The sequence below is a fragment of the Fusarium flagelliforme genome (assembly GCF_020744385.1).
Source record: "Fusarium flagelliforme strain FIESC 12 MPI-CAGE-AA-0113 chromosome Unknown B0J16scaffold_2, whole genome shotgun sequence".
Taxonomy (NCBI): Eukaryota; Fungi; Ascomycota; class Sordariomycetes; order Hypocreales; family Nectriaceae; genus Fusarium; species Fusarium flagelliforme.
In genome coordinates, this window is record NW_025763504.1 from 1,581,196 (window position 1) to 1,608,471 (window position 27,276).

General features: G+C 49.2%; 7 protein-coding genes across 7 annotated transcripts; 6 read left to right on the top strand and 1 right to left on the bottom strand.

Moving 5' to 3' along the window:
- Positions 1 to 567: 567 nt before the first annotated feature.
- Positions 568 to 3,573, top strand: B0J16DRAFT_56774 (AEX-3 domain-containing protein). The gene is made up of 2 exons (XM_046134074.1): positions 568 to 1,077; positions 1,134 to 3,573. The coding sequence occupies exons 1-2, from the start codon at positions 685 to 687 to the stop codon at positions 3,450 to 3,452; spliced, it is 2,712 nt and encodes a 903-aa protein (XP_045986165.1). The 5' UTR covers positions 568 to 684; the 3' UTR covers positions 3,453 to 3,573.
- A 583-nt stretch (positions 3,574 to 4,156) lies between these two features.
- B0J16DRAFT_332654 (uncharacterized protein) lies at positions 4,157 to 5,569 on the top strand. Its single transcript, XM_046126736.1, has one exon. The coding sequence runs from the start codon at positions 4,174 to 4,176 to the stop codon at positions 5,446 to 5,448; it is 1,275 nt and encodes a 424-aa protein (XP_045986166.1). The 5' UTR covers positions 4,157 to 4,173; the 3' UTR covers positions 5,449 to 5,569.
- A 254-nt stretch (positions 5,570 to 5,823) lies between these two features.
- B0J16DRAFT_332656 (exocyst complex component Sec6-domain-containing protein) lies at positions 5,824 to 8,346 on the top strand. Its single transcript, XM_046126737.1, has one exon. The coding sequence runs from the start codon at positions 5,987 to 5,989 to the stop codon at positions 8,243 to 8,245; it is 2,259 nt and encodes a 752-aa protein (XP_045986167.1). The 5' UTR covers positions 5,824 to 5,986; the 3' UTR covers positions 8,246 to 8,346.
- Positions 8,347 to 13,038, bottom strand: B0J16DRAFT_360897 (uncharacterized protein). The gene is made up of 5 exons (XM_046129727.1): positions 12,676 to 13,038; positions 12,470 to 12,618; positions 9,504 to 12,415; positions 8,814 to 9,450; positions 8,347 to 8,764 (listed from the first exon to the last, which is right to left on the bottom strand). Exons 1-5 carry the CDS (start codon positions 12,689 to 12,691, stop codon positions 8,735 to 8,737), a joined length of 3,744 nt encoding a protein of 1,247 aa, XP_045986168.1. The 5' UTR covers positions 12,692 to 13,038; the 3' UTR covers positions 8,347 to 8,734.
- Positions 13,039 to 14,465: 1,427 nt separating this feature from the next.
- Positions 14,466 to 15,927, top strand: B0J16DRAFT_315951 (glutathione reductase; the record flags this gene model as incomplete). Its single annotated transcript, XM_046125283.1, has 2 exons — positions 14,466 to 14,614; positions 14,667 to 15,927. 2 exons carry the CDS (start codon positions 14,466 to 14,468, stop codon positions 15,925 to 15,927), a joined length of 1,410 nt encoding a protein of 469 aa, XP_045986169.1.
- An 887-nt stretch (positions 15,928 to 16,814) lies between these two features.
- Positions 16,815 to 18,258, top strand: B0J16DRAFT_332660 (pyridoxal phosphate-dependent transferase). The gene has a single exon (XM_046126738.1). It carries the CDS (start codon positions 16,855 to 16,857, stop codon positions 18,133 to 18,135), a length of 1,281 nt encoding a protein of 426 aa, XP_045986170.1. The 5' UTR covers positions 16,815 to 16,854; the 3' UTR covers positions 18,136 to 18,258.
- A 6,600-nt stretch (positions 18,259 to 24,858) lies between these two features.
- Positions 24,859 to 26,068, top strand: B0J16DRAFT_315953 (uncharacterized protein; the record flags this gene model as incomplete). The annotated part of the gene is made up of 4 exons (XM_046125284.1): positions 24,859 to 24,911; positions 25,040 to 25,397; positions 25,696 to 25,974; positions 26,021 to 26,068. The coding sequence occupies 4 exons, from the start codon at positions 24,859 to 24,861 to the stop codon at positions 26,066 to 26,068; spliced, it is 738 nt and encodes a 245-aa protein (XP_045986171.1).
- Positions 26,069 to 27,276: the final 1,208 nt, after the last annotated feature.

The following is a 27,276-nucleotide window of genomic DNA, read 5'->3' on the forward strand; positions in this document are numbered from 1 at the left end:
AGCCTTCTGTCTCATAATTTCGCCCACTGCGAGCGCAATGAGACCTTGTTCTTGACCTCTTTTCAGGACCATCCTCTGCCGTTGCTGTTACGCACGTTCTTTCCACTAACAGGTCTAGACTAGGTACCGGTACATTAGGTTCAACGGACAACGGGAGCTCCCACTCAACTGAAAAACCGTAGACATCCTAAAAGTACAGGTACTTGCATGCCCATTCCTTCCTCAACTGGCGTCGCATCTTGTTTCGCTTGCTGGGCGTCGCTCCTGTGTTATTGCATGGTAGCTCTCCACACGCCCACTACAGACAGGACCAGGACCTTTCTGTACACCCCGTTGGTCTTGCCTCTCTCCCTTTACATATACATTTTACCCATCTCCCCCCCTCGTTCTTCGAGTTTCATTCTTTTTCCTTCCCCTTCTTCTTTGCTTTTCCATTCAAAGCCCGGTTGACTCGAGCCTTGAATGAAGCCTTGAGCGCGGAGCGGAGCCCTCAACCAAAACGGGCACGACGCGAAGACCCAAGGACTGCCTGCTAGTCAGTTAACGCCAATTCGACAAACGAGACGAGCTGTAGTTGCGAATATAGCAGTCTCCAAGTAATCAATTCGACGACGACTATTGTTATTATTCGATACCCAATTTGACGAAAGAGACGAAGGACCGATTCGCTTCATTATCGCCATTATGCCTCCTTCGCTGAACACCCATTCCTCCTTCACCCGTCCTCGGACTAGCGACCGCGATGGCAGGCCCAGCACCCGCGACCAGGGCCCAGATCAGAACCTGCTGATCCCTAGTCGAACTTCTTCGCTGCACTCGCGCATTACGCAACCTATTCCTTCAACCCTCAACATGAAGCCTCAACAGCGAACACCAAAGACCTTGACACATGCGTATATGGTCTGCGGTGTTGGCCGCGAACCTTCGCAATGGGTCAAGGCTCCTGCACCAACCCAAGGAAAGATTGGCCACATGAAGGGTGCTGTTGGACAGTTCTGGTTGCCCGAGATTCTGGGCAGTAGCCCTCGCCTTGAGCAGGACAATGAGATTGCTCGCGCTCTTCACTCAGCCATGAGGGTGCGTATTTTTCCATTCAACTTAATGATTTTCTATAGCTAACTGGTGCCGAATAGGCTTGTTTCCCCCATGATGTTGAGATCTGCACAGGCCGAAGCCAGCCTCACTGCGTTCACCATTCCTTTGTTCTTCAGCAGGATTCTTCCCACACCTTGTATGGTATCTGCCTGCGCGTTTGGTCGCGAGCCGATGAGAAGAGGGCCGAGACAATCCGTGAGCTTCGCAAGAGGACGGAGAGTGACTACTATGATAACCCTGATGAGACTTACTGGATTCCCTACTGCTTGTCGTTCCTCTCTCGCTACCCTCTGTATAACCTTTTGGGAGATTATCTTCGAGGTATGTGGATTCACTGGAACAAGGCTACCAACCTGTTCCACGCCGAGGAGGTTTCTCGAATTCTCAGCTTCCCTGCTCCCCGCCTGAACGATCTGGTCCGTATCGACATGAAGGACTATGCTCTGTGCTACCAGTTCCCTTCTTCGCCCACTGGTTTCCAGAACTTCGCTATGTGGCCGCTCTTCAACTGTTTGTCAATTCCTAACATTGTCGGCGTCATCGAGGCGGCCATCTCTCCTACACGCCGAATTATCTTTGTCAGCCACTACCCTGCTATGCTCACCATGGCTGCCGAAACTGTGCGATACTGCGTCCGAGTTTACGAATGGAGTGGTCTTTACGTTCCGGTTGTCCACGCTCGCCACGCTAAGGAATTGGTTCAGGAGCCTGGCCCTTACATCCTCGGTATCACCGTGGAGTGCCGCTCGCTCTTTACTGCTCCCACCGACGCTCTTGTCGTCGACCTCGATCGCAATTTCGTCCTCACCTCCAGCCCCCCTACCGCTCTTTCTGCCGGCCAACGCAACAAGTTCGTTACCCGTCTTACACAAGCCCTGAACGGCGACGTCACACCCTCTGGAGTTCCTCAACATCTTCGATCCGCTTACGGTGGCGGCAAGCTCGTTCCCGCTGGTCAAATTATTGTGATGCGCGGAGAGGTCGAGTCTATTCAAGATCCTGAGTGGTGGAACCAGGATGCCGTCATGGCTGTCATGGATCATGTCTGTGAAAAGCTTGGACGCAACACTGGTATCAAGGCCGTCTTTGGCGGATCTGTCAAGAAGCCCCTCATGACCAAGGTGTCAATGCGCCACCTCAACGAGATTGTCCGCGAGAGAAACCAATACTCACGAGATGCCCTTGAGGCCTGGCAGGATTTCATCAACCTTAAGGGTCGCATGGACACTGAGCTCAGCAAGGTTAACAAGCGCAACAACTACCTCGTGGAGGAGCTTGAGAGCTGGAAGCAACAGTTCCTCAAGTTCCAGGCCTTTGCTGAGACTCTTACCAAGGAGACACAAGACCTCAAGGTTAAGATTGATACGCACAAGAGGGAGAACCGTCGCCTCGCTGGCCTCATTGACCAGCAGAAGGATGACAATGCGCGCCTCTCTGTGCGCCTTACTGGCACTGAGAAGCAGCGTGATGATGCTCTTGAGGCCCTTGTCCTGCAGCAGGAGATTGCTGAAGAGCTTGAGCGTGAGCGCAAGAGAAACAAGAAGGAGCTTTCTCAGCTTCAGCACACCAACGTAACCATCATGCGACAACGCGATGAGGCCCGAAGAGTCGTTCTTCACCTCCGCAGTCTCATTGGCGGCCAAAGCCACCACATGGAGCATCTTATCCAGTCTCTTACCAAGCCTGACGATCTGGCTCATGAGATTGAGGAGGGCTTTGACGAGACCGAGGAGGACAACCAGACCAGTGATTCCAGCCGTCTCACTCCCAGCCCCAGCCCCAGCTCTTCAACTCACCGAAGCAAGCGATATTCTTCATCGAGCTTCAACGATGTGGCCGACCGCCACCTCAAGGACAAGACTGATGCTATCGCTCACATTGTGCGCAACATTGCTGAGCAATGTCAGGCTGCCGTTGAGGGCCTGCAGTTGGCACATGATGCCGAACTAGGGAGTTCTAGCCGACGGAACTCAAGAATCTCTACCACCCCGAGCGATGACGGCCACTCCGCCGCCACGTCCGAAACAGGAGACGAGTCTCTCCTGGCGCCGCGCTCAGGGAGGGCGTCCAGTATCCCTCCCACCCCGGATCTCATTCCCAACCGGAGCAGCACAGCAATGTCCTTTGCCTCTACAGCTACTACTCCCGAGCGATCGTCGCAGCAGTATCACCTCCGAGACGACATCCCCACCAAGATTGTCGAGGATGACGAAGAGGACTTCGAGGAGAATCGATCCGACCACGGGGCGGTTTCACACGAGACAGGCGTCGTATCTAAGCATCAGCTCCAGCACCAACAGTCCCTGATGCATAGGCCATCAGGCGCCAGGATCAGCGCTCTTGGCGGTACACGCTGAATGTGTTAGATGATAACTGAGCATTGCTTGGATACATCTGTTTCTCATAATTTATTTAATTGCGTTGTATTTGGCGATATGCTTGGATCAAAACCTGCGGGCCACGGCGTTTAATGTCTCCTTTTCAATCTTCTATCACAACCATTTACTGTCTCATCTGATGAGCAGCTTTCGCTCATATACCTGGGCTTGACGGCCATTTTCCATTTTGTTAGAGTATTCTTCTAAGAAGCGGTGTTTATTTACTGCGTCGCTCCGTAGCTTAGTCTACTGGACGGCACAAGAATGAAACACATTTTTAACGTTAATGATGACCTATACAAATTACAAGTGATAAAATACTCATTCCCTTCTATTCCAGTGATATGTGTATTGTAAACGAGATCCCAGCGACTCAGATCAGCTCGTCCTTCTATTCTGACACTGAAAGGTCTTTAAGTATTCCCACGAGAGTGAAGCCTATCCATCTCGGCTCACTTGCCTACGGGTTTTACAACCTGACCTTTGGCCACGAACCCATTGTAGCCTTGAGGCGATTTTAGCCATCTGCATACAGCTTACAAGGCGTCGGCACAGGTACAAGTTCAAGAATCAAGGCGTCCATGATAAGATAAGGCATTGGCCCACAAAAAAGTTTCCCTTAGCTGCAACTGCGTATGCGGTCGCGGCGCATAGATCTTTCCTTCAACCAATTCCTTCCTTACATGCCTACTTTTTCATAATGTCCGATCCACTACTTACATCCTTATGTGGCATTTGCCATATTTCAACGCCGAAATACACATGTCCACGATGCGGTACTCGCACCTGTTCACTTGGGTGTGTAAAAAAACACAAAAACTGGTCTGAGTGCTCCGGTGAACGCGATGCGACAGCCTACGTCGCCCCCTCCAAACTTCGCACAGCCGCCGGCGTCGACCACGACTACAACTTCCTCCATGGAATCGAACTATCCGTCGAACGCGCCGAGAAGCTGCTCGTAGAGGAGCGTAAGATCGTGCAGCAGGAAGAGTTGCGCCCGTTGACGATCCAAGAGGTCAAATGGAAACCTGGCCGAGATGGTCGCAAACGCAAAGTTCTCGTCACTAGAGTTTTGCGCGAAGCAAAGGGTCGGGAGTTTGAGAGGCACTTGGCTACGCGATTGAAGAAGCTCAACATCAACATCAAATGTGCACCATTGGGTATGGCTAGACAGCAGGAGAACGTTACGACACTCAACAGGCGAACAATGAGGATCAATTGGCTGGTGGAATGGATGACAATCGAAGACACCACAGATGGCGAGTTGAAGAACACTAGGGCTTTGTCCAAGGTAATGGATGATATGCCTCTATACCAGGCCTATCATGCGTTTTTGGAGGACCAAGAAGAAAAGGCGAAAGGAAAACAGTCCAAAAAAGCCCCGAGACCGGGTTTCGACGGACAAGTGCAGGACTCGACACATTCAACATGGTCATCTGGATCATTCGCCCTCCAAGACCCGTTTTCAGATACTTGGATGAACTACCACGACACAGAGCCCAGCATGTGGCCTTCGCAGAAGGACAAGGCTCAAAAGCGGCAGTTTCAGTACTTCCTGGCGAACCAAAACTCACCATCACACGAACCTGTCGTCACAAAGCTTGACCCAGAGGATTGTTTACGAGAAATCCTTAAGAACACATGCGTACTCGAATTTCCCACGATATGGGTTCTCCATCACGATCAGAGCCTCCCCGCAAGCTTTACACTGGGGCCTAAAAATACTGTCTCAGGAGGTAGCAACAAAAGAAAGAACCCACCTGCCAAGAAGGGTTCTACGAAGCCGAACAAGAGGAGGAACAAGGGCAAGGGCCGGGATATAGAAGAAGGAGAGGTTAACAGCGACGACGACGGGGATCAGTCGGATGATAACGCTGGTGTTGCATTTGAGGCTGGCGATGTTATTGCTGAGCAGAGCTTTGGGGAAGAAGATGACGACGACGACACAAGTAGCTCTGGGAGCGACAGTGACTGAAGAGTGAAAAGACGGGTGTAATTGAAGATTTAACAAAGAAACCTCAAAATATAGAGTCTAATTCCTAATAAATGGGTATAGCTGGATCTTGGCTGTGAGTCTGATAATAGAGTATTATTCCTACCCAGTTCTGCTTAATCTTGAACGGACAAATATGTACTTTCAACCAACTTTTATAAGGATAAAAGTATGAGCCTCCTAGCATTCTAATCGTTATATAATTTGTAGATATTGAACTTATGAATGTTTGCTGGTCTCCCATGTTGTACTGCGTTGAGCTTTAAAGTGGCTGTGCTTAGCTGTCAGCCACACAATGGAACGTTGACCACCTACTAATCTAGGGGCAGGATAGTGACAGCTCCCCGCGACCTAGCATCCCACTTCCTTAACTATACTCGACGCTCGCTTCAATTCCAACCTTCGCTGTCGTTTAACGACTATACTATTTCGAAGTCCAGCTACCGACCCCTCGGAAATAATCCCCCGCATCATGGTTTGATTGGGCGCCATCACCTCCCTCGACGCCGACGCCGCAACAATGGACGATACACCTGCGCCTAAGCTCTCAGAGCTGCTGCGGCATCCCGACGATTTAGACAAAATCCCTGCGCTTAAACAAGAATTCTCACGCAAGAAGGGCGCCGTAGATGGACAGCTCCGCAGCGGTCTGCGAGAGCAGCTCGAGACAACTCAATCGGGTATGACGGGGTTAAGCGATGGCCAAAAGACAGTACAGATGATCAAGGAGGAAATGATCAAGATCGATAAGCTGTGCTCTGAGTCGCAAAACATGATAAAGGACTTTGCAAGCATCAATCTGGTATCACAAGCACACCGTAACTTTGGGGCTGTCGAGACGATGCGCCGCAACTTGGAAACGTTCAACGAGCGCATAACGCGTGTGGAGGCTATGCTAAGGGAGGACGACGAAGATAACGACAACATGCCCAACTTACTGCCGTGCCACTACGAGCTCACTCAACTAAGAAATATTCGTGACGATGCTATGGAACAGATACAAAGGGCAGACGACGATAGTCTTGAGGCGACACTGGTCGACTACTTTGCGCGACTGGACGATACGATCGATTGGTTCGATGAGCATGTCGGTATCATTGCCCTGAACCTTATCAACCTCGTTGTGCAAGATAACAATGGTCTTGTGGTGCGATTTGCGGTTGTGATGGAAGCCGAGGAGTCGAGCGACCAACGGGTGCTGGCACTGCAGGAAGCTCTGAAGGACCACAAGGAGATGGCTACACGATTCCAAAGTATCACGGACGGTGCGAAGAAGGTCCGAGGCTACAAAGACAAGTTCATACAGGCCATTCGACTCAGCGCTGAGCAGCAATTTGACGGCGCAAAGGAGGAATTTCTCGACGACCCGAGCAAGCTCGACAAGATTATGAAGTGGTATTTCAATGATCTAAATGTTGTCAAGGTCGGAATGTCGCATCTCATGCCCAAGAAGTGGAACATTGTAAAGACATACGCAGGGGTCTACCATCAGCTTATGCATGACTTCCTGGTCGGCATGGTAGATGGCAACGAGGCATCATCGGCGCATACTCTAGAAATCGTTGGTTTCCCAGAGAAGTACTACCGAAAGATGGCAAAGATTGGTCTCAAGCAAGAGGAGCTTCTACCACAGGTCATCGACAACCGTGAAGCAGAGCTTGTCCGTGACTTCCGCGAGCTTATCATCAAGTTCCTCGACGAATGGATCGACCGAATCTTTGCACAGGAGAAGCGCGACCTAGCAGAGCGCAACGTAGAGGGCTCCAACTTGGATCAGGATGAGTATGGCTATTTCCGAACCAAGAACTTTGTCGCTCTATGGCGTATGTTGCGCGAGCAAGTAGACGCCGCTGCCAATTCACAGCGCGCCGACGTCGTTGAAGGTGTGATCGACGCAATGTTTGCTCGTCTGCGCACTCGACAACAATCGTGGCAGAATATGCTTGAGGAGGAGGCTATCCCCTACGAAGAAGGTAAAATTCCTGAGCTGGAGGGTTTCCAAGCGCTTCAGGACTGGCTTGTGGCTACAGCCAATGACCAGATCGCCTCCATCGACGACAACGAAGATGAGGGTCGTCTGGCTTATCTCTCAAGTTTCCGTCGCTTGGTCGAGCAGCATGTGTCACCTGCATACCTCGAACGTATCGATACTGAGGTTAACACGTTGCGTGATGGCTACGTCGACTTCAGCACATGGTGCATCACCCGCTTCGCCCAACTCGTCTTCACGGTGGACTTTGGCACGGTCATGCCTGACTTCTTCACGCCTCGCTGGTACACAAGTAATGCTATGAAACAGATGGTGGTGACATTCGAAGAGTACGTCAACGACTACCGCCAGGTACTACACCACTCTCTTGTGGACATCTTTATCGAGATCTTTGCCGAGGAGCTGCTGGTCCGGTACCTATCCGCCGTGCGCAACAAGGGCGCAAAGTTCCGTCGTACCGATCCTTTCCAGGATAAGTTGTTCAACGACATTTCCACTGCATTCGAGTGCTTCAGTACCCTACCATCGCCCGAGGTCGGCGCTTCTATCAAGGACACCTGGCGTGTCACAGAGCACTTCCTACGTCTACTGACAGCAGACCGTGATGGCATCGTTGACGCTTATGTAGCTTTCAAGATGGCCTATTGGGATCTGAACCTTCAATGGGTCGAGGTTGTACTGAGGACGAGAGATGATTTCGAGAGGTCCATGGTAGCGGCGGTTAAGAAAGAGGCTGCCAACATCGATAGTGCGCGTGGGCCAGAGACTATTATGAATAGAGTGAAGTAAGTAACTAGAGGACGAGTCACGATTTGGGTATGCATGAGAAAAGAGGAAGACACTGCGGGAAATCTGTATGATAGGCATTATTTCATGCCCACTTAGCGACAATGATATTTAAGCTTGTTTATGTAGCCTCACTGTTGTGACTTGTTCGTGTTCGCTCCGTCCTGAACATTAAGCCGACAACACAACACGAAACGGTATATCTCTACAGCTGCAGACTCGAAGAATGCAACCCAAAAAATGCTCCAATGACTAAAACAAACAAGCAATCTTCATGATACTACAATGTGTGGGCAGATGATGAGAAACAATCCCATATACAATGGGGTAAGACGCATAAGGAAAATTCGCTGCCAGAGAAGCTATTCAACAAAAGAACCATGAGGGAGGATGCGGGGAAAACAGTAGTAAGGAAACTGGAGTATGCAGCGGTAGCATTAAGCCCTCGCTTTATGCGAGGATATATGATACAACGTTATGGTTGTATGCTAATTATGAGCGGCTAGCAAGGTGGTTCGCAGCCTGAGATATATTAGTGATGTTCGTAACAGAAATCCACGTTAGAATTTACCTTGTCGAGATCGTAATCATATTTCTCAAGGGCCTCAAGGGCCTCAGAGCGCTTATAGCCCATACTGGTAAGGCTCTTCAAGATTGGGTCATCGTGTTCAGACTCGGTTGAAAAGGTGCGGTTCATAGCCTGCTGACCAGGATGAGGCTCGGTGCCCTCTGGCTTCTCGGGAGCAGCGGGTTGAGCAGCAGCAGCGCTGGGTGAGTCCAGACCGGAGAAGATAGCATCCCAGTCATGAGCCTCAGAGGCTTTTTGCTGCTGAGCCCCAGTAGCAGGCTGAGTTGGTCCAGTTGAGCTGGCAGAAATAAAGTCAAAGCTCTCGTTACCGAAAGCGGTAGACTCGGTCTTGGTCTGGCTTCCAGGAGGGCTGCTATCGAAAACAGGGTTAAAGTCATCCAACCCAGAGCGAGAGATATTCGCAAAGTCCTCTTCAACGGAGCCCTCCTTAGCATCCTCTAGGCCTTCGAAGTCACTGTCCAAATCATCAAAACCCCCCTTGGCCTGGGGAGGGTTAGAAGGAGCTGCTTGCTGTGACGCCGGGGCAGTTCCAGTGGCAGCCGCACCAAAGATGTCATCGACAGATGACTTTTGGGCGTTAGATTCGGTAACGGTGGCGGGCGATGAGGGTTGCTCGGCGCTGTTCTCGTATTAGCCACCTCTGAGTTTCAAATCAGATCGGTTAGCACTTACCTGGTAGCCTTAGGTTCTTGGGGAGAGTTGGCCTCCTGAGCGGGCTGTGGCGAATTGCTGGCAGGAGCTGCATGTGTGGACTCGGAAGCATCTCCTGTGGTAGGCTTAGCAGGAGGAGAGGCTGGTGTGAAGTTGTCATCAAAGCCTCCATTGTCGCTGCTAGAGTCCGACTCGTCATCATCGTCACGCTCAAGCTCTGAGATGGGAGGGAACTCAGAATCGAAAGCAGACGACTTATTCGCCTCGGGGGAAGGCTTGCTTTGAGTCTTGGCAGTTGTAAATGCAGCGAATGCATTCTCGAAGTCAGCCTTGGCCTTAGCTTCATCAGCACCACCGAAAGGATCAGCAGACTCAGCAGGCTTCGATTCATCATCCTTGGCAGCAGGCGCGTCGTTAGGAGCAGACAGTGTGTCTTTGCTCTCAGACTTGGCGAGATCATCACCAGGGAAAGCTCCAGGGACGCTGCCCACGCTGTCTGAAGACTTAAAGTCACCAGGAACAGGTGTAACCGAACCGTGAAGAGGGTCATCAGCACGCGAAGCGGGAGGGGATACCTGGCGAGAAGACGAAAGAGACTCAGTGTGGTCAGGGAATGGCAAGAAGCTAGAGCTGATTTGTCTCGACTCGGGAGGCGCGGGAGGATCAGCAGAAAGAGTCGCTTGGCGGCTCATGACGGGAGAACCCTGAACAGGAGGAGTGTTGTATGAACCTGCGCTAGCGTTCGAGGCACTGGTATGCTGGGGCTTGAACGCAGCCTGAGCAGCTGGAGGAGGAGTGGCGGAAGAACTGGGTGGGAAAGAAGGTCCGAAGAGGTCGTCAAAAGACTTGTCAGAGACATTCTTAGTGGGAGGAGGAGAAGCAAATGCACCCATGATATCAGTGCTTGCGGTTCGGCGGAAGAAGGGGTTGTTAGCGCTGGAAGTGGAAGCAGCAGGGCTTGCAATCTGGGCCGACGGTGAAGCTGGCGAGCTGGTGTTTGCTTGACGCAAGTCATCGATGCTCTTGTTAAGCTCCTCTGCCTCAGACTTCAACTTGTCACGTTCACCCTCTGTGGTAGACAGCTGCTTCTTGTTGATAGCAACCAGTCCCTTCTGCTGACGAGCATCGGACTTGAGCTTCTCAATCTGAGGCTTGAGCTGCGCAATCTCTCCGTTGACCACACGGATTCGCTCCCTGAGGTTAGCGTTCTCCTGCTGGTCCGCCTGGAGAGCTGCCAGTGTTTGCTGGTGTTGAGTTTGAGTATCTCGGTAAGTGCCTTCAAGTGTCATGCATTCAGCTTGAAGCTTAGAGGTCTCCTTTCGAGCGTTGCTAAGCTGTTCCTCGAGGGCACGAGTGTCCTGCGCCTCCTTCTCGTAGAGAGTACGCAACTGACTGAGTCGCTGCTCGAAGTTCTGCTTCTGAGACGTGGCCTGGTTTAGCTCATTCTGAGTTGTAGTCCTCTTGGCCTGGACATCCTGAGTTTGCTTGGCCAAAGAAGAAATCTGGTTCGAAAGGTTTGCGAGCTCAGTGGTTTCTTCAGAGATATTCTTGCTGGCCTCATCATTGTCTGACAACAAATCCTCGGAAGCAGATGGTGCAGAAAGCTTCTGACCAGAACCGGTTGAACCACCAGTAGGCTGCTGTGTCAATCCCCGACCGAAGGAAGATGACGGAACAAATGGCTTGAAGCTTGAACCACCAGTTCCTGTCAGGGATGGTTTCATAGGAGAAGTGGGTGTCATAGAAGAGCCGCCACCAAAGGGATCATTAGCATTAGAGCCTCCTGTTGACATAGGAGCTTGAGCAGGAGGTGGAGGGGCAGGGGTGGAGCTACCCGAATCGAGGCCGAACAGATCATCAAGAGCAGACTTGGGTTGAGGCGGGGGAGCTTGCATCACGGGCGCAGGAGGAGGATCAAATGCTGAAGTGGCAGTTTGCGGGCGAACCTGGCCACGAAGACTAGGAGGGATTAGGTTGGCGGGGAGGGTCGTAGGTAGAGGAACTGAACGACCGGTCCTCTGTTGTCTGATCAGGTACATAGCAACGGCGAACTGTTCGCGTGAAAGTTGGCCTTGAGAGTTGGTGTCCGCAAGATCCCAAATCTGAGCCAAGGAGTCTTCAGGTAGGTTGGACTGACTGAAAAAGGGGACCGCTTCCTCTCCTGTAATGTAGCCCTTGTTACCCTTATCGAGGTCGGCATAGATTTGGTCGAATCGAGCCTTGTCGGCGGGGGTCACAACCCAGTCACTAGCACCGCTTTGTTGAGGGGACATGGGAGGTCGGCCGAGAGGGCTGTTTGTGCGTACTTGGGCTGTTCCGCTGAGCTGTCGAGGAATAGAAGAGATACCGGGACCAGTGGAAGGTTGGCGAGAGGCGGGGGCACGGCGCGAAGCAGCCTCGTAAAGACCAGCAGGGAGAGCATTAGGGAGAGATCGGAGAGCACCAGTCTTCATCGAGGTGAGCAGGTGCATGGCGATAATGAACTCTGTCAAGATGAGAGCCCCACGCTGCTCTGTATCGGCAAGTTGCCATATTCTGCCCAACGCCTCGTTGGGCAAACCAGACTTCTCAAAGATACCTCTGGCCTGGTCACCAGGGAGTTGGCCATTTTGAAGAGGCTGTCGTTCGAACAGACCGGTATATTGTGCGACCTTCTCGGGAGTCAGGGGTGGGATACGGATCGGTCCACCAGTGCTTTGGGCTTGAAGAGCAGCTGGGGGAGGCGGCGAGCTGACGGGAACAGGCGGAGGTGGAGGAATGCCGCCTGTAGGCTGAGGTGCGATACCATCGAATCGAGGAAGAGGAGCTTGTTGGAGAGCAATCTCGGGGGTAGGCTCGCGACCGGCTTGTGCGTGTCCAATGAGTCGTAGGGCGATACCGAAGCCAGCTGGTGTCAAGAAGCCTCGATTCTCCTTATCGGCGATTTGCCATATCTATCAAGTGTAAGTGGGCCGAAGTTGGATGGTTAAGCAATATTTTAGACGTACTTCGCCAAGAATACGGGAGTCGAGGCCTGTTTTGTGGAAGAACCTAACAGCAATTTCACCAACCACAACACCAACACTCTCGGAGTCGGCTTGTCGGAAGAGTTGACCATAAGTACGCTTCTCCTCAGGGGAAAGGTTCAGGTTCGGCGCTGATGTCGAGTTAGCTTACGTGGCACAAGTAGAGATGCCATGTGAGTGCCATATACCTTCATCAGCCGCCATTATCACGTTTACAAGCTACAACGAGCTCAATACGGGGGAGACGGACGACGGGTCGCGATGGCGCCAGGAGAGGTTCGAGTCGATGCTTGTCGAGGTAGCGATAGATACGGACCGCGGTTATCGATTATAAGGTCGATAAAAGCGATCGATGATAAAGCCGATATAACGGGCACGGAAAGCAAATACCGTTGTTGAGGAGGTTGAATTCTGGTGCTTCAAGATGGAGATGAGATTGGATTGGATCGTCAGCCTGGTCTGGGTCTGGGTCTGGCGTTTGGGCCATTATGGGGGGGTTGGTCGGTGCTGCCACCTCAAAGAGGGAGCTTGAGCAAATGAGAGATGACGACAGGGGACATCAAAGCCAATCAGAATACGCCGCGACTAACAGGGGATAAGGGAACCTTGACAGAAGCAATTATCCGCTAAAGACGCACTGAAGCGAGTATCACAGACTACGTAAGGGTTTGAGCCACAGAGCTCAAATGGATGGGAGCTGTCAATATCCAGCTACGAAGCGAAGCTCCACCCACTGAACGTCATATCTCGAGAAACTCAGAAGAAACATCATGAGTTTTATATCATGAATGTCGAAGACTTGAGTTGTGGCCCTGGTGTTGACGGCTTATGTACGTTGACCCGCCTACTGAACATCTTAATCTCAGGCCATGTGGGAACTCATCAACGTATTGACGTTTCAAGTCAACTATCAGTGAATGAAACCTTCAACTGACATAGACTTTTTGGTCGTCATATCTCGGGAATTCTTCATGAGCTTTCGTGTGAGTTGAGTTGGCCCGAGTGTTGCTGAGACCTGCAGTGTGTCGTTATAGCTCCGTCTGCATGCATATGCGAGAGCTGCATGATGTCTGAGAAATACATCATCCGCAGTCGTATTGATGCGAATAGCCTCGACCACGCTGAAGCTCTCCCAGGTGTGCATGCTCAGAAATCTGAGCATTAGCCGAAGATCCTATGCTTACACAACATTTTTTACTGTTTACAGAGTGGCACAGCTCTTGTCCTACTAGAATATCTTCCCTTTGTCATCAGCCTCGGTTGAACTGAATGTAACCTCACAATTTTGTTGTTGGCTTATGTCAGACACTTTGTTTGATAAGACGCCACGAGCATACACACAGAGCTGTGAGAATTGGAATCTCAGAAACATGATTCCACATTTGTTTATCTGATTTGAAACTTGACACACCTCAAGGAACTCTTCAACAAGGTCCCTGTAACCAACCATAACCTCCGAGGCTATTATTATTCGCCGCTAACGGAGATGGAGGTGGGAGGTGGAACTTCCTAGACCCCGTAGATCAAATCAAAAAATCATCATCAAGCTGCGGGTGGATTTCAAATCGTTTCTCTTTTCCTGCAGCTCGTCATTGAAATCGACCAATCCAAGCCTCAATCTCGAATCGGTTTGCTTACTCAGTTTTCCGATAATTGTTTAATAACCAATTCTCATCAATTCCATCCAATCCGCTTCTATCCTCTACCTCTGTAACCCCGCCACAACCTTCCGTGCTTCTACTGTTCCATCCATCGCATTTCGTATCCTCTCATCGTCCATTTAAAAGACGTCATTCCCCTCCCACCTTCTTTTCTTATTTCCCTTCAAATTCTAAAGGCCAAGCCTTAGAGCAAGCATTTTTTGTCCATGCAAGCTCTCGCCCACTCTCTACGCTCATCAACCCTGTCTTCGTCTTCGAGAACGACCCCGCTGCGAATAGCTTCAATTACCCGCCATCTTTCTACGACTGCGCGCAATATGGCTCCCGTTACCAAGGAGACCGATTACCTCGTCATTGGCGGTGGTAGTGGAGGACTTGCTTCTGCGCGCATGGCCAGCAGCAAGTTCGGCGTTAAGGCTACTATTGTTGAGAACAAGCGACTTGGTGGAACATGTGTTAACGTTGGGTGCGTACCCATTGAAGCTCGTGCTGGATCATGACACTAACATCATACATAGCTGTGTGCCAAAGAAGGTTACATACAACGCTGCCGCCCTTGCCGAAGCTATCCACGACTCCAAGGCCTATGGCTTCTCAGTTGAGGAGACAGCTCCCTTCGACTGGTCTACTTTCAAGACCAAGCGTGACGCTTACATCCAACGCCTGAATGGCATCTACGAGCGAAACCTCAACAACGATAAGGTCGACTACGTACACGGTTGGGCTCGACTCACCTCCAAGAACCAGGCTGAGGTCACGCTCGACGACCAATCCAAGGTTCTGATCAACGCTAAGAAGATTCTTGTCGCTGTTGGAGGCAAGCCCACCATCCCTCCAGAGATCCCCGGCGCCGAGTACGGTACCAACAGTGATGGTTTCTTCGATATCTCTACACAGCCCAAGAAGGTCGCCATTGTCGGTGCTGGTTACATTGCTGTCGAGTTCGCTGGCATGTTCAATGCTCTCGGCACGGAGACTCACCTCTTCATCCGTCACGATACCTTCCTCCGCAACTTCGACCCCATGATCCAGGAGTCCGTCACCAAGGAGTACGAGAGACTTGGTGTTAAGCTGCACAAGCGTTCGCAAGCCAGCAAGGTCGAGAAGGACTCCAACGGAAAGCTCACCGTCACATACAAGGACGACCAAGGTAACGAGAGCGTTGTTAGCGATATCGACAACTTGATCTGGGCTATCGGTCGAACTCCCGAGACCAAGGGCATTGGCCTGGAGGAGGCTGGAGTGAAGCTTAGCGAGAAGGGACACATCGTTGTCGACGAGTACCAAAACACCGCCGTTGACAACATTTACGCTCTTGGCGACGTTACTGGAGAGGTTGAGCTGACACCCGTTGCCATCGCTGCCGGTCGCCGTCTCGCGCACCGTCTGTTTGGTGGTCCCGAGTACTCCAGCCTCAAGCTCGACTACAACAATGTCCCCTCCGTCGTCTTCTCCCACCCCGAGGTTGGCAGCATCGGTCTGACAGAGCCCGAAGCCATTGAGAAGTATGGCAAGGACAACATCAAGGTCTACAAGACAAGCTTCACAGCCATGTACTACGCCATGATGGAGCCTGAGCAGAAGGGCCCTACTAGCTACAAGCTTATTGTTACCGGGCCTGAGGAGAAGGTTGTTGGTCTTCACATTATGGGAATTGGCAGCGGTGAGATGCTGCAGGGCTTTGGTGTCGCTATCAAGATGGGCGCCACAAAGGCTGACTTTGACAGCTGTGTTGCTATCCACCCCACCAGCGCTGAGGAGCTTGTGACATTGAAATAGAAAGGATATAGAGATTTACGACTTCAAGCGTTAATATAAGAAACTGTTAAATAGAAGGAAATATTTGTTCTGGTCCATGATGTTGTGTACAATTTGACCTGTCTCCTCGTCGTTTCGACTCGATCTCTCGTAAGATTGAATATCACGAAAGGGACTGGTTTGGTTAGTGATTAAGCCCTCGAGATATAGACAAACAATTAAATTACCTGAGTTTTATTCTTAGTCCGAATTGGTTAAATGCTTTCCTGTAAGTAAGCAGTTATGAATCAGGGAAGCCAATGCTTCCTATTCGGCTTTGTACAGAACAGTATCTCCTAGGCAAATACTTGCCAAACATCGAACAGCATTACTTCTTGTACCTAGATAGATAAACCATGGGATTTCCCGTATTCTCTCTCAGTTTGGAGGGCGGTTTTGCCACATGGTTTCCACGAGCTCCTTCATCAATGCCTCTCATTCTTTCTTGGATCTAGCTAAACGCCTCGTACATGCAGTGCCGCACCTCCGGCACTGGACCAGGACAGTCAATACACATTTCAGGTAGGATTATTGGTCTGTTGATTGGATATCACTGCCTTGGATATCCTATAATCCTCTTAACAATAGCTATTATCTCCCCTAGCACTCTCATATCGTCATATGGCTGTGTTAACAAAGCCCAGCTCAAATCTGACTCTCGCTAGCATCATCACAGAACATTAAGACACTATTCAGAGTCAATTGTCTAAATACAACATAATGCTTAGCATTATATTCTAGACGGCGCTTTTACATAACTCCAGAATTTGGACTTCTTATATGAAAGCACCAGCCGGCTATCGGCGACCGGTAGCCACTTTATCTCGGCACTCGATTTATACGCAAGTCAGTTATATTCCTCACTTACACCACCATCCAACCTACGTCAACGACAACAATTTGATAAACATGTCTCTTTCAACCCGCGCCCATGAAGCAGAAGAAGCCATCAAGGGAATGGATCTCTGGGAGGTCATTCCTAATCTCTTCAATATAGAGACCAACCCTGACGGTATCGTGAGTCTGGGTGTTGCGGAGAATACCCTCATGCACGATGTGCTTCGGAAACACATACACGATAACTTGGCGTTGACGAATCCGGCTTTTACTTACGGAGATGGGACTACGGGTACCAAGGCGGTTAAGAAATCTGTGTCACGGTTCTTGAATAAGCACCTGAAGCCGTTCAAGGCTATTGAGCCGGCGCATATTACCATGACCAACGGATGCAGTGCTGCTGTTGAGCATTTATCGTGGGCTGTTGCGAATACTGGAGATGGAATCCTTCTCGGGCAGCCATACTATGGAACATTTGTTCCTGACCTCACAGCCCGCTTTGGAGCCAAGCTGCTCCCAGTTGCTTTTGGCGAGGTCGATCCCGTTGGTGACGACGCGGTAGCTGAGTACGAAAGAGTTATTCTCGATGCTCAATCGAAGGGGACTAGAGTTGCAGGTCTGGTCATCAGTCACCCGCACAACCCTCTGGGACGCTGCTACTCTCGGAGTGTTCTCATCGCCTTGATGAAGCTGTGCCAAAAGTACAAAGTGCATTTCATCAGTGATGAGATCTATGCTCTGTCTGTCTGGGAAAACACTGTCGATCAACACCCTCCAGCTGTTCCTTTCGAATCTGCCCTTTCGATCGATATCGCAGGTATTATCGATCCTGAGCTGGTGCATGTTCTTTGGGGCATGTCCAAAGACTTTGGCGCCAACGGTATCCGGGTTGGCACAATTGTGTCCCAAGCCAACATGTCTCTGCACGCTGCTATTGTAGCTGTTGGACTATACAGTTCAGTGTCGTCGATCTCCGACCACGTCACAGTCAACATCTTGGACGATGATGCTTTTGTCGAGTCATACATCTCCGAAAACCAAAGGAAGCTATCAGAGCAATACACCCGTGTCGTCTCGTGGGCTAAGAAGAATGAGATTGACTACGCTCCAGGAGTGAATGCTGCCTTCTTCCTGTGGGTTAATCTGGGCAAGTCTTATATGGCACGACACCCTGGGCTGGAAACTGACGATATAACGGATCTTGTTATGAATAAGATGATGGCAAAGAAGGTCTTTTTGGCATCTGGCAAGGCTTTTGGTTCAGAGAAGCCTGGTTGGTTCAGAATCGTGTTCTCACATGCTGATGAATATCTTGATTTGGGGCTTGACCGGGTGATAGATGCACTGGCATAGCGCCGGTAGATGGGAAGAATATTAGAAGATACCACCTTATATCAATATTTTTTGGCTTGCTAGGGACGGCAGTTGGCTTCTGCTACTGTTCGTTTCTTTTTCTTGACCACTTTACATCCCTTCTTGACCAACTCGCTGTCGCTCAGCATGAATGGGGAGCCTACCTATTGACTGAATGGCTAGACTGTAATATCACTCTTGTCCAGAAGCACCGAGACTGTGTGTACTTATATGTGTACAGGCGCCCGCTCTTGTTCATGAATGGTGTTTCGCGTGTTAAGCATAGATGTATATAGCATAACCAAAATCCCCAGTTAGAGAGATGACAGTCTTACTGACGTGAAGCAGCTAAGCCTTGTATTTTATGCTCAAGAGGTCCCGAACAGCGGTAGATTCTTTTGCAGTCAATCTGCATCGTCCCCCTAAAACACTCAAGTCTCATGACATCCCTGGTTTGTGCAGAAGAGAGTACAATGTTGTTGACGACAATGCCTTTGGTTCTTTTGTATCATAAATGCAATACTGATGAACTGGGTCTCAGTCATAACAACACTTAGTTGTTGCTTGGTATGATACGTCTCTAAGTAAGCCTCCATATCTCCATGAGCGAGCGTAAGAAATCGTATCATGCGAGAACATCAAACGAAGCAGCTAAGGCGTGGAGATCAAGAACTAAGAAAGTTCAGGTGTTTGGCGCTCGAGTTATCCAGTATTGAACGCAATCTCGGCCTAATCTCCAGTTTCATGAGCTCCCTCCTACGCTGAACTGGTCTCTCAATCATAAACGAGTAGGTCAGCTCACCTCTTATGCTATTAAACATATTCTCAACTATCCTAATAGGCTACTACGTATTATAACAGAGCTATGATGACTACTGAAGTGCAATGAACTTGGAGTTATCATTGATGGCACGAATCAGGGCTCTTCTCGATCAACAAGTACTGGGAGACTGACGAAAGGGCATGGTAACTCAAAATCGAAAGGACAAAAAAGTCTCGAGATCCATTGTCAGTACAAGCTCAAAGAGCCTCAGGACTGTTTTGGCAAAGATTGGGCAACACCGTTAAGCGTGCGCCTGAGCCTTTCTGATTTCTCAATGAACGGTTCGGGTATCTTATTGTCATAGTCTACGAATGGCAGTTATATCATGATACAATACGTGTGATAACCTATAGAGGGTCATTTACTGGCTGTGTGTATTCGATTGTGTACTCCACCCTATGATGGAATTGTAAGTTTTCCTGTCCTTCAAATCATGGAAAAGGTTATCCTTGATTCCGGCGTCTTGGGTCTCGATTGACCAAGATACTGCCTGCGGCATCCGGCAACGATACCTAAACAGAGCTTCTTTGCGAAGCTATCTTTAGAAGAAAACGCTGAAGCCGCCGCTGTCTTATGGTCCACTATTCGGGGTCCTCTCTTGTCTCGTACGAGGTCAAAGTCGGCATATAGAGGCTAGAGAGGGTATTGTTTTGTGCTTAACTGTACATATCCACGTACAAAGAACTGCTCCAACCGGATCAGGCCGGGCCAGTTTCAACTAACATCCTATCTCAGGGTCTCGGCTGAGGTGTGAGAATTACATCCATGCATCAACCCCAATTAAGAGACTCAGCACGTCCCTTCTCGGCAGACAAGAGCGGAAAGGAAGCGAAAGTGAGGCAAAAGAGGTGAGTTGTACGACATTCGGGTAGCAGACCGGTCTTACAGCGCATTTGGCATTAGTTTGGAGAGTGAAAAAATTGTTACAGGCAACAAGGTATAGTAAAGAAAAGAGGCTTCGGCGACCAATCCGGCCAGCCGTCAAGACGGGTAGATCCCGCCGGGAGGCCGGTGAACCAACCGGAAGAGAGACCTCAAGCCCGGTATCCAATTCTTTCTACTTAAGGTGCAGATGCCATCCAACGGTCCTTGAAACCCCAGCAAAACAATGCAGACGGTCCGACTTTTTAATGGATAAGCATGTCGGGGAACCGTTGAGGGCATCCCCAAGTCTAGACTACAGGCTACTGTCGTTTGATGGATCTCTTTATCGTAGAGCAAGGGTCATAGGGACAGGACCCTTGAAATGAGAGAGGGTCTGTCTGAAAAGACTTTAGCTGCCGCCATCGGACTGGATTTGAGCTGTAAGCTGAGATGTCAGCTGGAAAAGAGGATGGGGAAAAGCAGAATTTGATAGTCATGAGTGTTCACGCCGCTCAGCTGCAGAAACTGCAAGACAATTGATCAGCTCACTAAATTAGAATTAGCCCCAGAGATACTGTACCGTAGCACTGAAGAGATAGAGTTACTAACAGTAAAAGGCGTCAGCCAGCTATTAGTCACTGTGGTTAATTCACGTCCACGTCAGTCAGGCAGCCCAGTCAGTGCATATCGACCTGTAAATGGTGAGAGTTAGCTGCACTTCTGGCCTGAAAAGCGAATCGAAAACTGCATTCCTGGTGTCTGAACCAATTGGATTTAATCAACCATGAAGATGGTGTGTGTCTGTTCCTGTGCCTGTACTTGTACCTGAACCCTGGAATGCAAAACCGATACCCGAAAAGAATCTGCCTTGCTGCAGCTTATCCCCCTGTCATGATCAAGGTATCATAGAGATCCTGCACAAGAGGGAAACATCGAATTTACTGGATGAGGGCAGCGAGACATGCATTTTGATGACGGGAGAATTGCGAAATCACAGGCTACAGTGAGTGATAGTCAGTCAGGCATCTTTGCTTTTGCCCAGCTGCTTACACGACGTCAATCTTTACTGAGTACAGTTGCTGTAAATTAATACGGATACGTACCAAACTGACGGGACGGAAACAGGCACTCATTCACTCGTTAAAAGTAAAGATTAGCGGACTTTATGATAGCGAAAATTACAAGGGACGGAATTTAAACTCGCTATCTCTCGCTAAATCTGGCGCTGTCAAACTCCAGGCTAATCCAGATCAGATTGTCCGCTGCATGTTTTTAGTTTAGATCTTACTTTGAAAAGTTTTTATTATCTTATTGAAAGAGAATTTTCGTAATTAATTACAGGGGGTTGACCAACTGAAAACTAACTGTAACGGGCGTTTAGCAGATGGATCACTACTACACCACTATCTTCTCTGTCATCCATTACAATGTCATTCACCCTCGATAGTTTCAGTTCGAGACTGTCTGTCCCATCCCATCACACCTCACTAGGAGTAATTTCGGACATCCCTGGAGAGAAATTTTCAAGACGGCAGGGTAAAAAGCAAACAAATGATAGGCAGCAGACATGGAGGGAGGGGAATAGCACAAGATCTCTCGGGATATCGAATAGTGCAAACCTTAACATCCTAGCCAGATCCTGCAAGCGTCCACTCTTCTTCCTGATCACACAATGAGAAGCCAAGCTTTTGACGATCGTTGCCAACGTCTTGAAAAGTCTCCTAACACTAGAGAATTTTGGTTCCAGGGGGGCAGGAAGAGAGGGAGGGAGGTGAGAGGTGAGGCCGGAGGAACCGTCTGGTTTAGGATTGGGTTCTTGGGGTCAAATTGTTGGCCTTTTTGCCTCCCGCTACTGGAGGGCTTCCTAGGATGATGAATGGCCGATTGTTTCAAGGTTTGGAGCTTACGAAGCCCTCCCCGCGATAACCGGTTGGTTTCTTCTCCATCATGGGGTTACAGTGATGGAGTTTGGCCCTGGGTCTAAGCAGAATAGAGAGAAAGCTCAGAGTCTATTCTGCTGTGCTGAATGCGGATGTCACCCTGAGCCTCTCACGATCGAGACTTGGTCTTCACTCCCAGGAACATGGGCTTACTCTATACCCGATTCTGGGAGGGAGTTTTCGTATGAAGCTATCCACCACCCGGGATGTGAATTGATCAACTTAAGCCGTTGGGTCTAGGTCTACAGAAACATACGCCTCAATTTGCCTCTTGCAGCACAAAGAATACAGTAGCAGCAACTAAACAGTCATAATTACTCTCTAATTTGAAGCCGTCTTCGGCCGTGAATACGCTCCGACTCCGCACAATCGGGGCCATCCGGTCCGGCGCGGGGAACAGGAGCTGGGGAAAGCTCTCTTAGTCTCTATGTCTCAGTCGGTGATAGTGATAGTGATGGGCTCTATCCACTGAATTACCCAATAACAATTCAATCCGACTATTGACGAGAATAACCGATGAGTAAGAGACTATGAACCTGTCTCAGTTTGGGCCGACCAGAGACAGAGTCCAATTTAGTACATGCTTCCGAAATCCAGTGATCCATCACCCGGGATTACACTCTCTCTTATCGTCATGAGCACGGCATAGATATGTGTTGTATGTATTCTCTTTATTCGACAGAGAAAAAAAGAAGAAAAACATGAGCCAGAAACACACCCAATCGCTTCGAGTCCCTCTTGATGCCGGCTGCCTCCCCGGTTGCTGGTATGTCTTGAGATACTCGCGTTGCACAGCGTCACGACTCCAAGACAAAAGGAGCGGGGACTTGGAGCGAGGCGTCATGACAGATCCGAGAGACAAGGCGTTTAAAACAGAAAAGAGATAATAAATATGTCTCGAACAATCGACCCAACAGGAAGCGGCGGAGATAAAAAGAAAAAGAAAAACAAGTTCCTTGCGCTTGCAGTATAGTCCATCTAATATCCCTTCAGCCTCCCTCCTCTTGTTCTACCAGGTTTCCAGAATCTCGATGGGCTGAGGAAACAAAAGATAAGGGGTCAGCCCATTCCAGGTGTGTTTGAGCCAGCCACATGCGCTTCAATATTTCTCTTGGAGGGAGAGATATGTGACAAGATATTTCAGCCTGTGATGAACATGAGGCGATCATAGGTAGCCACATACATGCTAACATGCAGCTCTCAAGACGCACCAAGTTAGTAGGTTCCTGAATCACAGATACCCTTACAAGTGCAACGTGATCTACTAACACAAGGCGTCTCGTCATTGACTCTCTTGCAATACGTAGTAGTTATCTGTATCTACATACGCTCCGTTGAGTCTGGTTATAGGCTAATACTTCGGATGAACCGGCTAGAGTGAGGCTTACGCATGTTTCGGAGCTCTTTCTAAAGATATCAATTGTCCAAGAAAAAGCAAATATGTCATAATAGAGAAAAATACACATCCATATTCAACATTGCATAGCCTACTCAACGATAGAGACCAACGATGCAGACGCCTTCCATCGCCTCGTCTAGAAGCTGCAAGTTTACATCAATTGAAACTCAAAAACTGACGACTATGACAATAAACTCCAAAATCTATGTCACATGGTTGAGGCGATCATAGGCCTATTAGACAAGCGTTTCTGGGCTGACGTCCTGGGTCCCAGCTCTGTGGGCGACAAGACACTAATACCAACACTAATAATTCGACTTGAACTTCACTAACGAATTATAGAAACGTCAATTGGAATTCATGGCTTGGAGTCGCGAACGCCGTAGAACATTCGCCCTGAGAAACATGGCTGATGATGACCCCCAAAGGGCGCCATGTCAATGACCAAGTTACACCCCTTGGAGGAGTCTCAGAAAGCCTTGTATTGCCCCCCGTAGTGAGATAGCCGTGGGTGGTCTCAGAAACACTACGTCCCTTTGGAATTTGTGACTTCAGTATTAACCGGCGCTGCATCATGGATGCAACGCATTCAGAGTTGTGATGGCGTAAAGAGGCAAGACAATACCCTGTTTTCTCGAGGCAATTGGTCTTGTTAGTACAACTGAAAGACTGTTATTGTTACGAATGAAACTGTGTCAGACGGATTGACCCATAATAGCCGGATCGCCCGTTACTGGGCGATGCAGAGGCAGGACAAGATTGGTGATGTCGTCAGAAACTAGTCGAGGGAAGGGAAACTTACGTGTAAGTGCCCCAGCTCGGCATAAACGGGCAGATCTTGAACCCGCCGTTCTGAAACGGCTGCTGTATGTGTCAACTCGAGAGCCTATCGAAGTTGATACGACTATCAAATCAGATTCAAGAACAAGAATAAGGCATCAATTGCGGTTGTATCTGTGGTAGAGGGCGTTGAGAGACGTCCATTCGGCCTTTGAGCCGCAGTTGGTTATGGAGGGGAGGATTCCACGTGGTGTAACCACACCACAGGAACAAGACCCGAGCCGTCAATTGACATGGGTAACAGTAACAGCCTCTATTGAGTAGTCTACATTGTTGTGTACCTGTCTCGCAATAAGATACAGAAAAGGGAGATTGAAGGGTGCATGTACATTCAATCCGACTCGTCGTTGAGTTGACAACGCCCTTCACAAACAAATAGAGGCTGGCTGATGAATCTTACTTTTGCCTGTATGTAACTACATGAGTGTAATATCCTCTTTTGGCCAGAGGCATGCGTATCACGTTTCACGGCATTTGCATGAATGAAAGGATGTCAGAGTATCACAGCCGCCCTGCCTCTGTCATACATTTCTCACTCGAGTAACACAACAGGAACCGGATCACAGGCGACGAACCGGAAGACATTTTCTTTCACATCATCATAACAGATTGAGAAAATTCTTTTTTTCTGGTGAGACGTTGATGAAAAAAAGTGGCTCGGTGGAATGTTGAAGCTTTTTTTGTAAGACAATAGACCAAGATTTTTGCTATTGTTTTGTTTCCATCACTTTTTACCCTGCAATGACAGAGTTCAGAGCCTCAGACTCAAATTACCGAACTGAAACCCGGCATTGACATCCGGCATTGGGGGTTTATGGTTCTCAATTGGTCAACGGGCGTTGAGAGCAAAAGCAAATATGAAATTGCTTGAGACAAAGGAGCCTGTAGATAGGCATTGGGTGATGTTACAGTGAGTGACCAATATCAAAAGTTGTGCAAATGCCGTACCTGAGCAAAACAATGCAAAAGCAAAGCCACGATGGATAATTGTAACCCTCCTTGTATTCAATGCCACTGGAGGCTTACACAAGAGCATAGGCATAGCATAGCATTCACTTCGCTTCGGTTCAATGCAACGGATGAAACGACACACACCCAGCGGGGCAGCAGCCCGAAACCATCAACTCAATTCAGTTTGTACCCAGGATCAGGGCAGCAGGAGGATGTTCGTTCGTTGTCCCTGGAACCAAGGCAGAAGAGAATAACAGCAGTAATAGTAACAAGGGTCGTGGAAGTGCCGACGTCACCCAGCGGTCAATGCATTCTCATGGAAGACTTCAAGGTGAATTCCGGAAGCACAGCAACCCATTCACAGCGTAACGCCAACCTCCGGGCCGTTCCCGCCGATCAATGGAAGAAGTCTCTTCTTTGCAGGCACGAAAAGCACAGAGCCCAGGTACGGTGTAAGTACAAGTACAGGGTCTGTTATGAGAGTCAAAGAGAGACGGTGCCACGTAGGTTGATAGTGGATATCTGAAGCAGGGACGAAGAAAGAAGGCCAAAGAAGGTCAATTTAGTAAAACACTCCCTTTGTTATTAAGAGTTAATTAATTAATTAATTAATCGACTTAAAAGTCGATCGATCGAGATGAAAATAGGTAAAACGCAAGGTGAGTGCGTAAGCAAGAGCCAAACGAAACAGCCCTATCCAGGAACATCCCTCTATACAGTAACTAACTTGTGAAGCATAACAGAACCCCATAGTCCCGAAACAGCCACAAACCCACTCAGTACGCGGGTCCGCTCTGAGTTTTATGCTACGACTTGATTCATTCTCTCATTCTGATGCAAAACAAAGAAAAGTAAATGCAGAGCCGGAATACTGGGGTTTCACTGCCGGACGAGACGATGCTAGGCGAGGCGAGGCGAGAGGGGATCCATATGCCGATGAACAGGAACAGAAAAGTAAAAACAGGCCATCTCAGAATCATCCCATTATTCCTCGGATATCGGAGGGTAGAAATGGCCAGATTGTGGGTTTTGTTATACCGTACATATTGTATGTATTTTCTGGTCTAGCGTCCGATCGATCCCCCAGACAAAGGAAAAGCTGGAGACATGCAGTAGTAGTGACGAATAAATTGATCATTTTAGAGACAGAGGCAGAGACTGTAAGAGAAATGCTTACGTTTACAAAAAACTCCACGTCCTAAAACTCACGATGGGTTGGGAATGGCCGGACCCTGCCGATGGGAATGATGTCGATCTCGGTCGACAATCCCGTAAAGGTACGTACCCTACCTTTCACCGGCACTGAGGTTGTAAGTTATGCGCCATGTCTCTTTTGGTTGGAAGATTTCACTAATTCAAGATGCCCTTGGTCGGCTTTTGGTTGGGTCTCTACACGCCCAGCTAAACAGATCATCACCACATCAATGAGCCTCAAAACTGCCCAACAACAAAGAAAGATGAAAATTTGCTGTCCTGTCAATGCAAAGACCCTGGAACAGAGTTTTCTCTCCGGTCCCCTGATCTGTCTGACACATACCTAATCGCCAAAGCCAAGCTTCTGAGTCTCCTCTCTCTCAAGAAAATCCACTCTTAAAATTTTACTCTTACACACGTGCAAAACCCTGTTGCTAGCTCAGATCATCTAATTCAGTCGAGCATCGCCGATTGACAAGAGACAGATGCGCTGGCACATAGACTCAAGGCTCAAAGCCCGCCCTAAACGATCGTCTCTAAGCTACTGTACGGCCCGCCCTGCGAAAGCATGACGTTCAATGGCCCAGGAGACCAATAGGCCTCTTCGTTGTTTGCGGGCCCCCCTGGTACCTTTTTTAGCTACCAGGTTTTCGGTACAGAGGCTAAGAAAATCTTGTTTTGTTGGTCGGTTACAAGTAAGGGGGCTCAGAAGATGGAAGAAAAAACTCGAGCATTCGGATAGGGGTGACAAAATGACACTGGGTCTTGTACCTCCACTTGACACAGGCGATGTCCGAGTATTCTTGTCATCTCGTCTACGCATTGACAGAAATTTCGATTATTTACATCCACAAAGGGGGGCGTAAGGGGACCAAAGTTGAGATGAGAGGACAGTCCAGATCCTGCATTCGAATGTCACCAGACGAAAGAAGCTTTCACTATCACTGTCAGTAGAGTAACCCGTTATCCAATGTTGCTCCCTTCTTTCTATCAAGGGGTTTGTTTGTATAAGTGAGGGTTGCAAGAGCCGCCTTCCCCAAGGGGAAAGTCAAGGAGAACTGATCAACAACTAATAAACAGCAGCATGTACTACCAAATCAAACCAATTCTTATAGAGTTTAACGCCGATT

Coding starts and splice junctions, on each gene's coding strand:
- B0J16DRAFT_56774 (XM_046134074.1), top strand. CDS start 685: ATGCCTCCTTCGCTGAACACCCATTCCTCCTTCACCCGTCCTCGGACT. Junction 1,078..1,133: donor CTCTTCACTCAGCCATGAGG/GTGCGTATTTTT, acceptor GGTGCCGAATAG/GCTTGTTTCCCCCATGATGT.
- B0J16DRAFT_332654 (XM_046126736.1), top strand. CDS start 4,174: ATGTCCGATCCACTACTTACATCCTTATGTGGCATTTGCCATATTTCA.
- B0J16DRAFT_332656 (XM_046126737.1), top strand. CDS start 5,987: ATGGACGATACACCTGCGCCTAAGCTCTCAGAGCTGCTGCGGCATCCC.
- B0J16DRAFT_360897 (XM_046129727.1), bottom strand. Junction 12,416..12,469: donor ACTCCCGTATTCTTGGCGAA/GTACGTCTAAAA, acceptor TACACTTGATAG/ATATGGCAAATCGCCGATAA. Junction 9,451..9,503: donor CAAGAACCTAAGGCTACCAG/GTAAGTGCTAAC, acceptor ATACGAGAACAG/CGCCGAGCAACCCTCATCGC.
- B0J16DRAFT_332660 (XM_046126738.1), top strand. CDS start 16,855: ATGTCTCTTTCAACCCGCGCCCATGAAGCAGAAGAAGCCATCAAGGGA.